Source organism: Rhyacophila brunnea, unplaced genomic scaffold (genome assembly GCF_057557595.1).
Source record: "Rhyacophila brunnea isolate RB1 unplaced genomic scaffold, BYU_Rbru_1.0 scaffold_2, whole genome shotgun sequence".
Lineage (NCBI taxonomy): Eukaryota > Metazoa > Arthropoda > Insecta > Trichoptera > Rhyacophilidae > Rhyacophila > Rhyacophila brunnea.
In genome coordinates, this window is record NW_028232859.1 from 57,156,519 (window position 1) to 57,169,978 (window position 13,460).

General features: G+C 32.0%; 1 protein-coding gene across 1 annotated transcript; it reads left to right on the forward strand.

Annotated features, from left to right (window-relative positions):
* Positions 1-880: 880 nt before the first annotated feature.
* On the forward strand, positions 881-11,652 carry LOC147072575 (myrosinase 1-like). Its single transcript, XM_085946993.1, has 7 exons — positions 881-978; positions 1,091-1,194; positions 2,580-3,155; positions 4,652-4,746; positions 7,144-7,449; positions 8,158-8,399; positions 11,486-11,652. Exons 1-7 carry the CDS (start codon positions 938-940, stop codon positions 11,595-11,597), a joined length of 1,476 nt encoding a protein of 491 aa, XP_085803119.1. The 5' UTR covers positions 881-937; the 3' UTR covers positions 11,598-11,652.
* The last annotated feature ends 1,808 nt before the right edge of the window (positions 11,653-13,460 follow it).

Here is a 13,460-nt window from a genome sequence, read left to right on the forward strand (position 1 = left end):
GAAATATAATACACTATTTAGTGTGTCAACGGCGTTCAAGCTTCATTTCATGTTTGAATTTTCATGTTTCATGACAGACATAGAGAATTACCTTTTAGATGAATAATTGGTAAATTATTATTTTATATACGCGGAGATTCTGAATAATATACAAAAACATTAAATATTGCATGAAATTTTTTCATCGTCTTTTATTTCTCACTAAATTATGTACCGACCTACCATCATTAGGTATCTTAATAGTCAGAAATGTGATGCGCGTAAAAATAAACAAACTTAATATGTATCGTTTTTTCAACTCATTTAAAGCTGTGGGAGGCATCAAAAAACGCTATTGAAAACGCCACAAGCCAGATGCATTTTTTGCAAGCTAACTATCGAAAAATACGCTAAATTAGCAACGCTGATGATGATGCCATAATTTACGATGTAATTATCATTGTTTTAGACTTAACATATAATTATAATATGTTCATATTGATATAATTTAGTATGGGATTATAATCATACTTAATATCGATTCAATGATTAATATTAATCTTTTTCGCCCGGACACTTTTAACGATCGCTTAGCCTCTATTAAAGTACCTACCTACATTGTTTGAAAACTTGTTTTATATTATTTTTTATACTTTCAACTTCAGCCGAATTGAAAAACAAATATAATAATCGTGAGTCTCTTCACATAAATGCCCACACGATAACATGTTTATTTTAATTATCTTATAGTTTTTATAGCATCTTACTATTAACGACCTTGAGGAAACTTGTTTCAATGCATTAAATTCATAGAATAAAATATTCTTTTTGCTATGTGCAAAAATAAAACAAAATCGTATTAACATAAATATTTATATATAAACGTTACACAGTATTATGTCCTGTTTCACGTGATATTTCTAAGGAGTAACAGTAATTATTCTTCAAAACAAAAATTATGATTAGACTGAAAGTTATTTTGTGCATATTTTTCACAGTGTAAGTACCCAATTTACTTAGTTTTTATGATTATAATTATGTTTTATTATTTTCACTGGCGAAACTTTATTATTTAAAAAATAATCATGTTTATTTTGTTTTTACTTTACAGAATAAATTCGTCTAGTTATGCTTTGCAACGCCAGTTTCCTAAAATCTTCAGATTTGGAGCTGCTACGGCCGCTTATCAAATCGAAGGAGGGTGGAATGAGGATGGTAATTTTATTAGTTTTCATGGATTCATTTTAATTTTCGTCTAACCTGTGTAATAATGCGAAAACATAATCTAAAGGGACATTATAATAGACACATATTTTACAGCGTTTTTATTAGGCCGTATTCTTATTTGTCCGATGGTTGTTTATCCGGTACAAATCTTGCAATCGATTTTTAACTAACTTTTAGAATATATCAGAACACGATGCCAATGCATTATTTTAATACTTTTAGCCATATTTAAGTAAAATTGAATTCATTATCAGTTAATTCTGTTTTGTGTGAAAAGTTATTTCTGAAGAAATCCGTAATTCAATCCACTATTATTGGTTGCTAGGGTCTGGGGTCCTACCAACTAAATTATTAGTATATACGTGCGTTACTATGGAAATCAATATAACATTTCAGTACCTATTATTTCCATCAAGTACAAATTTTTACTATTGTTTAAGCTGGTCAAGTCTAGTTTATATGATTCAACAGAAAATTTAAAAACGTTGTATATAAAAAGTTCTTTTTATCTTGTAATTATTTAACTTGGCTTTATATTTTCTACAGTGATTTTAAGAAGAGTTTGTTTGATTTCCAGGAGGTTTATAAAGATTTCCTTGTTTATTATAACATGGTCTGACACCCTCAGATTGGAGCATGTGTATTTAAAACTATCAAGAGGGGGCGTTTATTTAGCAGTGCGAATATTCTACTTGAAATAACTGAAAAACATAATATATTTGATATCAGTGGCGAAGGGTGGAGGTAGGCTATTAAGATCTGACATAAATAGTGCGCACTAAACTTTGTCAGTCATACGTATTTGTTTTTATTAAACTAAGACTACAATGTATAGATAGTGTTTATTAGTTTTTAAAATTCAACTAAACCCTGTGAAATCCAAGCAATAATAGATAATAGTCAAAAAATACTCGTCTATATATAAATCATATATAACTTTGGATATTGTATGGATAGAATATTATGTCTTATGTACCTATTATAGTTTGTTTTAGAGGCAGGGCTTAATTAATTAAAAAAATGAACAGTAATAATATATGGTATTCTTAATTCAACGAAAACAAATAAGTATGAATGAAAAAGTATGCACAATTTTGTCGTATCGCCCAAAATATACCAAAACTAATATTATGGCTTGGGTTTCGCAGGGTTTAATTGATTTTTAAAAACTAACCAATACCATCTGTCAATTGTAGTTTTAGTTCAATAAAAACAAATACGTATGATTAACAAAGTTTAATGTGGACTATTTATGGCGGATGTTCACAGCCTACCTCTACCCTTTGCCACTGATATGAAAACATGTAGGTATATATATTTTATTAATAATTTTATTAATGGTATTACTTTATTAATACTATTCATATTTTCAGGAAAAGGTGAAAATATTTGGGATCACGCAATTCACGCAAGACCAGAGTTTATAGACGAGAGCGGAAATGGTGACATCGCCTGCGACTCGTACCATCTTTATAAAAGAGACATTGAAATGATGAAAGAACTTGGTTTAAACTTTTACCGCTTTTCTATTTCATGGAGTCGAATACTACCCACAGGTTTCAATGATAAAATAAACCAAGGGGGTGTTAATTATTACAATACCTTAATTAACGAACTTCTGGCAAATGATATTACTCCAATGGTGACGATATATCACTGGGATTTGCCTCAAAATCTGCAAGAGCTCGGCGGTTGGTCCAACCCTTTGATGGCAAACTACTTTGAAGATTATGCGAGGGTCGCTTTTGAACTATTTGGTGACAGAGTAAAGGAATGGCTGACGTTCAATGAGCCCGAGCTGGTTTGCCTTGGTGGATACGGACGAGAAACTACAGTACCAGCTTTGAAGAGGTCAGGACTCGCGGACTATTTATGCGCACATACACTCCTTCTTTCGCATGCCAGGGCTTATCATTTGTACGACAAGGAGTTTAGACCGCATCAAAATGGTAAGATGCTTTCCTTAATTTATTAGTTAACCCAACAAAGTCTAATACGTTTGAATCACACAGCTAGTTAACTTGATCCGTGCCACTTCTTGTAAACGTCATAACTTATGTGTATATTTTCTAAACAATATTTATCATTTTAGTGTGAAAATATTCACGATAAACTCGATAAATATGTTGTGTTACTAAGTTTTCACAAAAATGTGTCATTCCGTTCCTATTTTATATTTTTTAAAGGATTTATTTTATTCCGAAAATAGCTGGCCTACACGTGTCCACTTAGGAAAAATTGGCTGGTAGTGATAAGGTTAAAGACAGGGAACTCAGAAATAATGGGAACTGAAATACCCAACGGGTAAGGCGATAGCAGGTAACCGTCTCGAGTAAGGAAGAATCCGGGTTAAACTTACACACGTGTCAAGAATACGTTGTACGTCTAGTACTGAAAACTGCTCTCGGTTTATGCATTTACGCTCATTTAATGTTGGTGTGTTACACACACTATTGCACGTGCATAATGCGTGCTTCATTTTCGTAGGACACTCACACATTCAAAAACCCTGCTTCAACGTGCGGCGTATTGAATATAGCCTATCGGTATTCTATTTATTATCTGTTCTGTGGTTAAAGATGTATGCTGAAATACGGCATACCTGAAATTATCATTTGGAATATTTGGATAGCTACTGGGTGATCAGCGCATATATTTAGGATGCACCGCGGGATGTATACTCTGGTTGACATATTACGCAAATAGGGAATAAGTGATTCGACCCCTTCCCCCCGATTCCACTTGTGTGAACACTAATTATTAACAGTAATATTATACTGCCCTTCCAATGAAGAAGGTAGTGACTCACATATTTGTGAAATTGAGTTATGAATGCCATCCGTTAGGTAATAGTATTGAAAGCTATAACATATTCTGTTCACTTTAAAATCAGTATGATCCTTAGTGAAAAATGGACATCTGCTAAAATAATAGCACATTTCTTAGCATAAAGGCAGTAATTAAACATATTTATTGCAGTTACTGCTTGTTTCTTATACTTTGTTTGTATTTTAATTTCCTACTAATAAAAAATATTTTTTATTAATTATTCACAGTACTAAAATTTGAAGAAAAAAAAACACATTATGTCATTTATCTCGAAAGCGTGTGAGAGTCAGTTACTGCCATCTTCCTTAGAAGGGCAGTATAAAGTATTAATTAATCATATTTCTGGTGAACTTATACACCGCAAAAGATGTTTGTTTATTGACTCTATACAAGTAAGCGAAAAAATATATTTCACAGTTTATTAGTATTCTGGTCGATTAAAAGAATGTGTTTTTTTTAATGAGATAACGTTTTTAAATAATGTGGGTTAAAAAACGTTAAAAGTTGTATAAATTAATATAGAATTTATAATTATTATTTGTCTCATAACACGTTTAAGATTACTAATGTAACCTTGAATTAGAATAGTCACCTAAATATACTTGTTTGTTATCAGGAAGAATTGCACTGACGCTGAGTGCACGTTGGCACGAGCCGGTTGACGATTCGCCCGAAAATGTAGCAGCAGCTCTCAAAGCAGTCGAATTTGAGGTCAGCAAAGAATTAATTATTAATTAATATTATGTCAATTTAATTGTTTGTTTTTCACGCTTGATTATTTTATTTCTACATAATATTGCTAACCGTTGAGCAGTGGCGAAGGGCGGAGGTAGGCTGTTAAGATCCGCCATAAATAGTGCACTTTAAACTTTGTTGTACTTACGTATTTCTTTTTTTTTAAACTAAGACTACAATTTACAGTTAGTATCGGTTAGTTTTTAAAAATCAATTAAACCCTGCAATACCAAACCATAATAATTTGGGTATATTTTGGGGGATACAACAAAATTGTGCACCCCTTTTCATTCATTCTTGTTTGTTTTTGTTAGATTAAGATTACATAAATTACCTGCACATATTGTTGGTTCATTTTTTTCAATTCATTAAGCCCTCACTAAGCCAAGCTATAATAGAAAACACAATATTATTCTATCTATCAAATATCCGAAGTTATGTATGATTTAATTGCATAATTTTAGATATTTTATAGATAGACGAGTATTTCGATGGTTTAGTGCAAAAACATTGTATATCCAGTTAAGTATTTATTGATAAAATCGAAGTTTAAAATTTGAGATGCATGATAAATAGACATATTGTGTGTTTAAATGATACAGTATCTTCTCATATATCTTATTTGGCCACATAATATTTTTACAGCATAAAAATAATATGATGCAGACGAACATTTTGTGTACGTTAACTCAGTTTCGACAAAAACTGGACATACAACTGCACTAAATATACCTACACTGAAATACACTTTGCACTAAACTTTGTTTTACTATTATCTATCTATTACTGCTTAGTTTTCGCAAGGTTCAATTGAATTGTTAAATATAACCAATACCATCTCTCAATTTTATTATTGTAGTCTTAGTTCAATGAAAACAAATACGTATGACTGAAAAAGTTTAATGTGCACTATTTATGGCGGATCTTAACAGCCTACCTCCTCCCGTCGCCACTGCCGTTGAGTGTATACGTGCAACCACTTTGAATGTAGGGTCAAAGTTTAAAATCATTGGGACATCATGACTGGATTATGACCCAGAGAATTTAACCATCCGCCAGCATTTTCTAGAGAAATCTGATAACAACCTACTTGAGTGCATGAAAACCGAAAGGAGTATAGAATGTGGACTCATTGTATCCCTTTGGTTTTTAAGACACTTTCAACATTAGCCACCAGCACCATGTTTCAAATGCGACAATCTTCTTTCTCTATTTTGCGTGTTATGTGATTGGTGACAAAATATAGTATTATAAGCTTGCACACTACCATTGCATTTTTAAGATAAGAATGGTGAATGAACAGTATGCAATGCCAGCTGACTCAGGCACAGATCGCCGTGAGCTTTCTTATCGTATAGAGATGACGGTATACTATACAGCCTTACATTAAATTTAATGTACCAAGAGTCAATATTCGTCCTCACATTTCTCACGTTTATACGTTCATACATATAAAACCAATTTAGGTTACAATTTTCCGGACTTTGCAGAACTTTGAATCTTCACAGTGATCGAGTGGATCTGTTCTCTTACCTCTTTCAAATTAAGTTGCTCCAAAATCCATGACTAATTATTGTATCTGGACGACTGCTTATTTTTATTTTTATTGTATTTTTTTGAAGTTATACTTCTTTTGGCGCGTTTGTGAAATCAGATCAGAGTGTATTTTTGACGTGTGACATGTAACACATAATTTATTTTTTCACACGAAAAAAAATGCACTCGATTAGATTCGAACCACCGATTGTTCGGTTATCAGCCAAACGCACTACCTTTACGCCACAGTATGATACTGCAATCGTGACGATTATACAGTATAATATTATAGTTTAGAGTTGTTCCATTGCCTAGGCAGCGAATTTATTATTGTCTGCCATTTGCAATTCCTTACGTAAACAAACGATTAAACGTCAGATTGACATTTGGTACTTTAAAAATAAAAACAGCAAGTAACCATTATATAATTCAGTAATATGAAGTTAAAGTGTATAGAAATAAACCAACGGCATTCCAATAAACGGTCCTTTTTCTTGAGTGTGTAATTTAACAAGATAATTAAGAGCTAGTCAAAGAATCTAGTTTATCACAAGTTTTTGTTTTGTTACGCCAAAGAAGTATAACTTCTAACGCGCGTACACACACCGATTTTTTTTCTCTCCCTATTTTTCTTTAACGATTTTAATAATTCTCCAATCATATTCATTACAACTGACCATAATATTTGATATTTTTTAATTTGATTTATTAACCTTTTTGTGTCCGCCTATTATTGGGACCATCACATATTTTTTTCTCTATATTATATTCATACGTATCCTATGTAATTGATCCTGTTGGTTGACCTAAATAAATTTAAAAAAAATCATATTTCAGGTAGGATGGTACGGTAACCCAATATTCTCTAAAGATGGAGACTATCCTCGGGTTATGAAGGACGCAGTAGCTAAACGAAGTCACGAGCAAGGCTACAGTAGATCTCGATTACCAAGCTTCACCAAAGAAGAAGTGAAGTTCATTCAAGGAACTTATGACTTCATCGGGCTAAACCACTACACCACAAGAATAGTCAGAGCGCCATCAAAAGACTTAGGGAATGTCGTGCCATCGTATGAGGATGATCGCAATGCTGATATCTTCGTAGAGGAAAGCTGGCCGCAAGGAGAGAGCGACTGGTTATACGTGAGAATTTTTCGTTTAATCTTATTTTTTTTTAAATTTATTTTAATTATTTAATCAATCTTTTTCACACGGTGTTCATAAAACGCAGTATCGATGTGATAAGCAAGATTATCACAAATATGTAGCAACGAGTAAAAGAGTAAGAACCAAGAAGAATGTATATAGGAAGGAGAGGTGTATCCAGCAGTGTATCTGAAGTGGATTAGATAATCATGCACCACACTTTGTAGTACTGTTTATCTCTAATCTTATTAAAAGTAAATTATAATGGATTTAAGTTTCTTACAATTCCATTTTAGTCGTTTTTTGCGACCCGGATTTCGCCTTTCGGCATCATCAGGCACTGTGTACACTCACCAAAAGGCACATACACACTGACAACGAATACAATTAACTCTAACTTATATAACAAATCAATATAATAAAGTAGGTACAAACTTTATCACCTATCTATTAAGTCAAGGATCACAATAAAAAAAGTATTACAAACAAATTATGAATAGTTAAAGTGTTTGTAAAAAACCCCCTACCTTATCAATAATACTACATTACCATTGTTCCCAGAATGGACGATTTTAAACCTCTTGAGTGTAGTATTTTTATTGTTTATAATTACTAATGATCTATTATTAGGTTTTGACGATTTATATACGCTTATCGAGTAAATTGAGTAATGCTATTTATTCTGTGTTTTTTCTGTACTTTCAGGATGTTCCGTGGGGTTTCACAAAACTACTCAACTGGGTAAAAAATAACTATGGCAACCCAGAAATAATGATTTTGGAAAACGGATTTTCCGATAAACCTGGAACATTGAATGACACGGGAAGAGTCAACTTCTACCGAGGGTATTTAAATGCACTTTTGGATGCAATTGATGATGGCTGTAATGTGACAACGTACGCGGTTTGGAGTTTGATGGATAACTTTGAATGGAGAGATGGATACACGTAAGTAATATTTTTTGTTTATGTGTAGGTACTGCCAAAAATTTTAAAAAAAATCACGACCAACTAGCAGTTTAATATCGTAGTATATTCTTGGGTTTTCACCGTGTCTCCTTCTTCCTTCTTTACTCGACGTTTCGGGCTCGTTGCAGAGGCCATTATCAAGAGATATGTTTTATGATGAAATGTAGTGTATGTATGTGAATGTAAACGTTGCTCTAAGAAAGTCAAAAGGAATCCGATTATCTAAGAGCAAACGTTGTTCAGAGTAATCTGTCAATCATTACGACCGGAGATACTGGCTCGAATATTAGATTTTGCTGATAGTGCCGGAAGCCATGACGTTTTTAATCGTAATCCATCATCCCTATTAATGTTTTCAGGGTTTCTGTGGATTTCAATGGCCTCCTTTACCAATCGTGCGAAATATCCTTTATTCCGACCCAATATCTTGGTCTCGAAGTCAAATTTGTGCCCTGTATCCATCGAGTGCTCGGCAATTGCCGACATCGTGTAATTTTTAAGACGGTATGCTCTCTCGTGTTCACTCACACGCTTCTGTACCGTTCTAGAAGTCTGGCCTATATACTTTTTTGGGCATCCACGACAGCTTATCTGGTATACACCTGCCGAGTACAAAGGCTGTGAGTCCTTTACTGGTCTTAGCATATTTCGGACCTTTGTCGATGTTGAGAATATTGTTTCAATATTATGTTTCCGAAGTATCCTGGAAATAGTATCTGTGGTGTTTTTGCGTGTGAGTGAAGCGTGTGAGTGAACACGAGAGAGCATACCGTCTTAAAAATTACACGATGTCGGCAATTGCCGAGCACTCGATGGATACAGGGCACAAATTTGACTTCGAGACCAAGATATTGGGTCGGAATAAAGGATATTTCGCACGATTGGTAAAGGAGGCCATTGAAATCCACAGAAACCCTGAAAACATTAATAGGGATGATGGATTACGATTAAAAACGTCATGGCTTCCGGCACTATCAGCAAAATCTAATATTCGAGCCAGTATCTCCGGTCGTAATGATTGACAGATTACTCTGAACAACGTTTGCTCTTAGATAATCGGATTCCTTTTGACTTTCTTAGAGCAACGTTTACATTCACATACATACACTACATTTCATCATAAAACATATCTCTTGATAATGGCCTCTGCAACGAGCCCGAAACGTCGAGTAAAGAAGGAAGAAGGAGACACGGTGAAAACCCAAGAATATACTACGATAAAAAACAACCGTGAAAGCCTCAAACATTATATAGCAGTTTAATGTTGTTGATTTGGTAGTCTGATTTTTTTAAAGTTGCTGAATTAAATTGAAACATGATGGGCTAGCTCACGCCGTCTTTATTTTGCCTTTTCGTTAAAAATGACATAGCTACGTAACTTATCTGAAATAATTCCATCCAAATAAATCTTGTGAATACTTCACCTACCAGAGACACCTGGCGGTAAAATACGAAGCTAGCGTTTTGATTATAATTTAAATTGTTAATTTTTAAATTTTTTATTATTCATTAAAAAGAATGTCTGTGAAGAACATTAAATCTATGAATTTGTTAAAGAATCCCATCTTAATACGACATATTATTTTGTATTCATGTTTATTATTCACATTTAGTTTATTAAGTTTTCTCTAATGTATAGAAACGATTTTTGAGTACTCAATTCATTGTTTCTTTAATATTAATTTAAAAAACATCGATTTTTATAATAAAATATATATGTGTATAGCTTGAAATCCTTTTAGTTTATATCAAATCTAATTTCGATATGGTTTAAATATTGATGCTCGATTTGATATAAATAGAAAGGATTTTATGTTATACATTTATTTAATTGATGTTTTTTAAAAATAAATTAGTCAAAAATATTTTCTATTCATTTGAAGGGGGGACATGCTCGTCGAAGGTCAAAATTGAGTTTTTATTGTATTTTCAAACCATGATCCTGGACACTCCTTAAACGTTGTAGATAATTTATCTATATAATTTTGAAGTCTTATTATCCATTATAGTTATTTTAAACATTTGATGACTGCATAAAGTATTTTTGTTACATAAAATAGTATTCTTTTAAACCTCTCGCTCTAATGTTTTAGAATATAGTCATATTTCGGTACAATAAATTAGTACAAAAAAAAGTAATAAATTATACTAATGGTTTTATAAATGCGTTTAAAAATTAATAAATGTAAAAAATCTTAACACCACTGCACAGTTATGTACCGAAATATGACTATATTCTAAAACATTAGAGCGAGAGGTTTAAAAGAATACTAATTTATGTAACAAAAATACTTTATGCAGTCATCAAATGTTTAAAATAACTATAAAGGATAATAAGGCTTCAAAATTATATAAATAGATTATCTATAACGTTTAAGGAGTGTCCAGGATCATGGTTTGAAAATACAATAAAAACTCATTTTTGACCTACGACGAGCACGTGGGCTGTTAAACTCAATTTCAATAAGAAACATGACCTCAAAATAAAATGCAAGTAATAATAAGATGCGATCCTTTAATGAATTAATATTTTGAATTGTAAGAGTATCTTTGATGTTAAATAAAAAATATTTTTCTTTTTAATATTTTTAGATCAGTAATCTGAGAACTTGCCTAATGCATGAATAATTACGATGTACCTACGCGTAATTTCAAATTGAGATTTCATTGCGCGATTCATCCCTTTCCCGATCATTTCACGACTACTTGTGACGCCTTTTCACCCACAATTACCACATAATATTGTCATGTATAATGTCAAAATTACACATATTCAGCATTGTAATACAATTAATATTACTGTATGGAATCGCCCGATTCCGTGGATCTAATAACTAATGTGGACAAGAATAGAGATGTTTTCCTTAAATATAACTCCGCAATTTGAAATGCATTTAATTAATTACCTATATCTAATTTAAACAGTACCCAATGGGCTATTTTTTCTTATTCACATAATGTTTAGGCTCCGTCTAATAGAGAAGGTTTTTTATTTGGCATATCTATGTATAATAATATATGGATTCGAATAATGCATTAAGATCTATTTTATTTTTACATTTCAGCGCAAGATTTGGAATATATTACGTCGATTTTGATTCACCAGCCAGGACCAGAACTCCAAAAGCTTCAGCCAAATATTACAGTAATGTTATAAAATATAGATGTGTCATTTAATAAATAACGCTATTTAATCTTTTTAGTTGAATAAAAGACATTGAAATATATATAATTTATTAATTTAGTTTTAATTTTATGAAAATTTTGCGATGTTTAAGTGACATACAAAAGGAATAAGTATAAATATGAGCGGGTTGACTAAATGAACTTAAAAGTTAAATATGCAATTTTAAATTCTACATAAGTTAACTTTACTGTTCTATAATATGAATGGAATTATATTTTCAATTGATTCATTATTTACTATTCATGAAATCATTTATCATATTATTATGTCTTTACATAAATTATTTATCAATGGTTTTAGTGTTTGGTGGGTGATCGATTATCATTCAAATAGGGTAGGTACGATGAAAATAAAATAATAACTAAATTCTAAGTTGATGGAATATAATCGAATGTCACGAATAAGACTCTTTTTACATAGAGCAGTAAACCTGAGTATCAAAGTGGTACATAAGCCATTTACTAAATTTTACAGGAGAGCCGATTTTTCATTTCAAATAATGAAGCATAATATTATATAATAAGTATATATATAGGTACACGAAAAAAACAATAATATTTGGAGGTACAGAAGCACATTAAATAAATTAGATTCAACATAATAACAATTTTGTAATTGACTCCCACGACGGCCGCGCGGCTTAAGCGTTGGCCTATTGCGTCGTGGGTCTCAGGTTCGAATCCTGGGTCTGACAAGTACACATATTGTTTTGCAATTTGTGTATGAGTCAGAGTATGGACCTAATAGGTTGAGCAAGTGGCTGACATCCATTTCTCGTAAAAACAAAATCTGTCAATACAAACCTCCACTGTGTGGAGGCCCATATGATCCTATTAGGATCGGACATGGTCGAAAGAAAAGAAGAAAAAAAGAAAATATCACAAGCCGTTCAAAAATACTTATGTCCGCATTTGATGGCAACTTTGGCGTTTGTCTGTTTGTGATATGGACAGGCCTGTAAGTGTCCACTTTTGATGCAAAGTTTCATTTTTTTATTAAAATTTCAGGGTAGTTTTTTTTAATAGAAAAAAATAAAACATGAGATGTTTAAAAATAAATAATTATCTTTATGAAGATAATAATTCGACTCCCACAAGTTCCATGCTGTCTTCGTCTAAAAACTATAAAATCAATAATTTCTAAATTATTCACTTCTTCAAAGCATTCACATGCATGGCTATTTTCAGCTTATATTATTATTATTTTCAATAATATTCTAATATCAATGTAGTGTTTCTATAGTCTTCATTCAGTCCAAAGAGTTTTGAAAGTAGAGCATTTCCATCGGTTATTTTGTTTTCATTAAGTTTTATCCCTATTGTACTAGGGCCTGGATTTAATTCCGCAGAGGTTTTTATTATTTTTTAGAATTTGTTATTCTCTCGCGATGGCATAATATAATTATAAGACATTTTACCTTTTACCATAAAATTATTACGATAAAACACCACGACAATCACCACATTTTGGGAATGAAGGCATGTTTTTTGCAAAATATCTGTAAAAAAATATTTTTGTTCTTTATTCAATAAGAAACCATGATTTAAACAAAGTTTTTCCCTTCCACCTTCATATAATTGATAAGGAGATAATGGCGTATATTTAAAATGTATAAAAAAACTTCCAGGGAAATAATAAGTAAAAGTTCTAAAATATTAATATAGACATATTATTGTTATACACCCTGTACATGTGCATGGATTTACTGGCAGCAATAGTGCGTATTTTAAACTATTGTGATAATACCTGTTTACACGTAAAAGTACTGACTGTCTCTACAATCTCATTCTTCAGGAGTAAGCGAGACGCGATGTTGTCATTTTATGGTACTATTTGACAGGTAGTGAAAATCG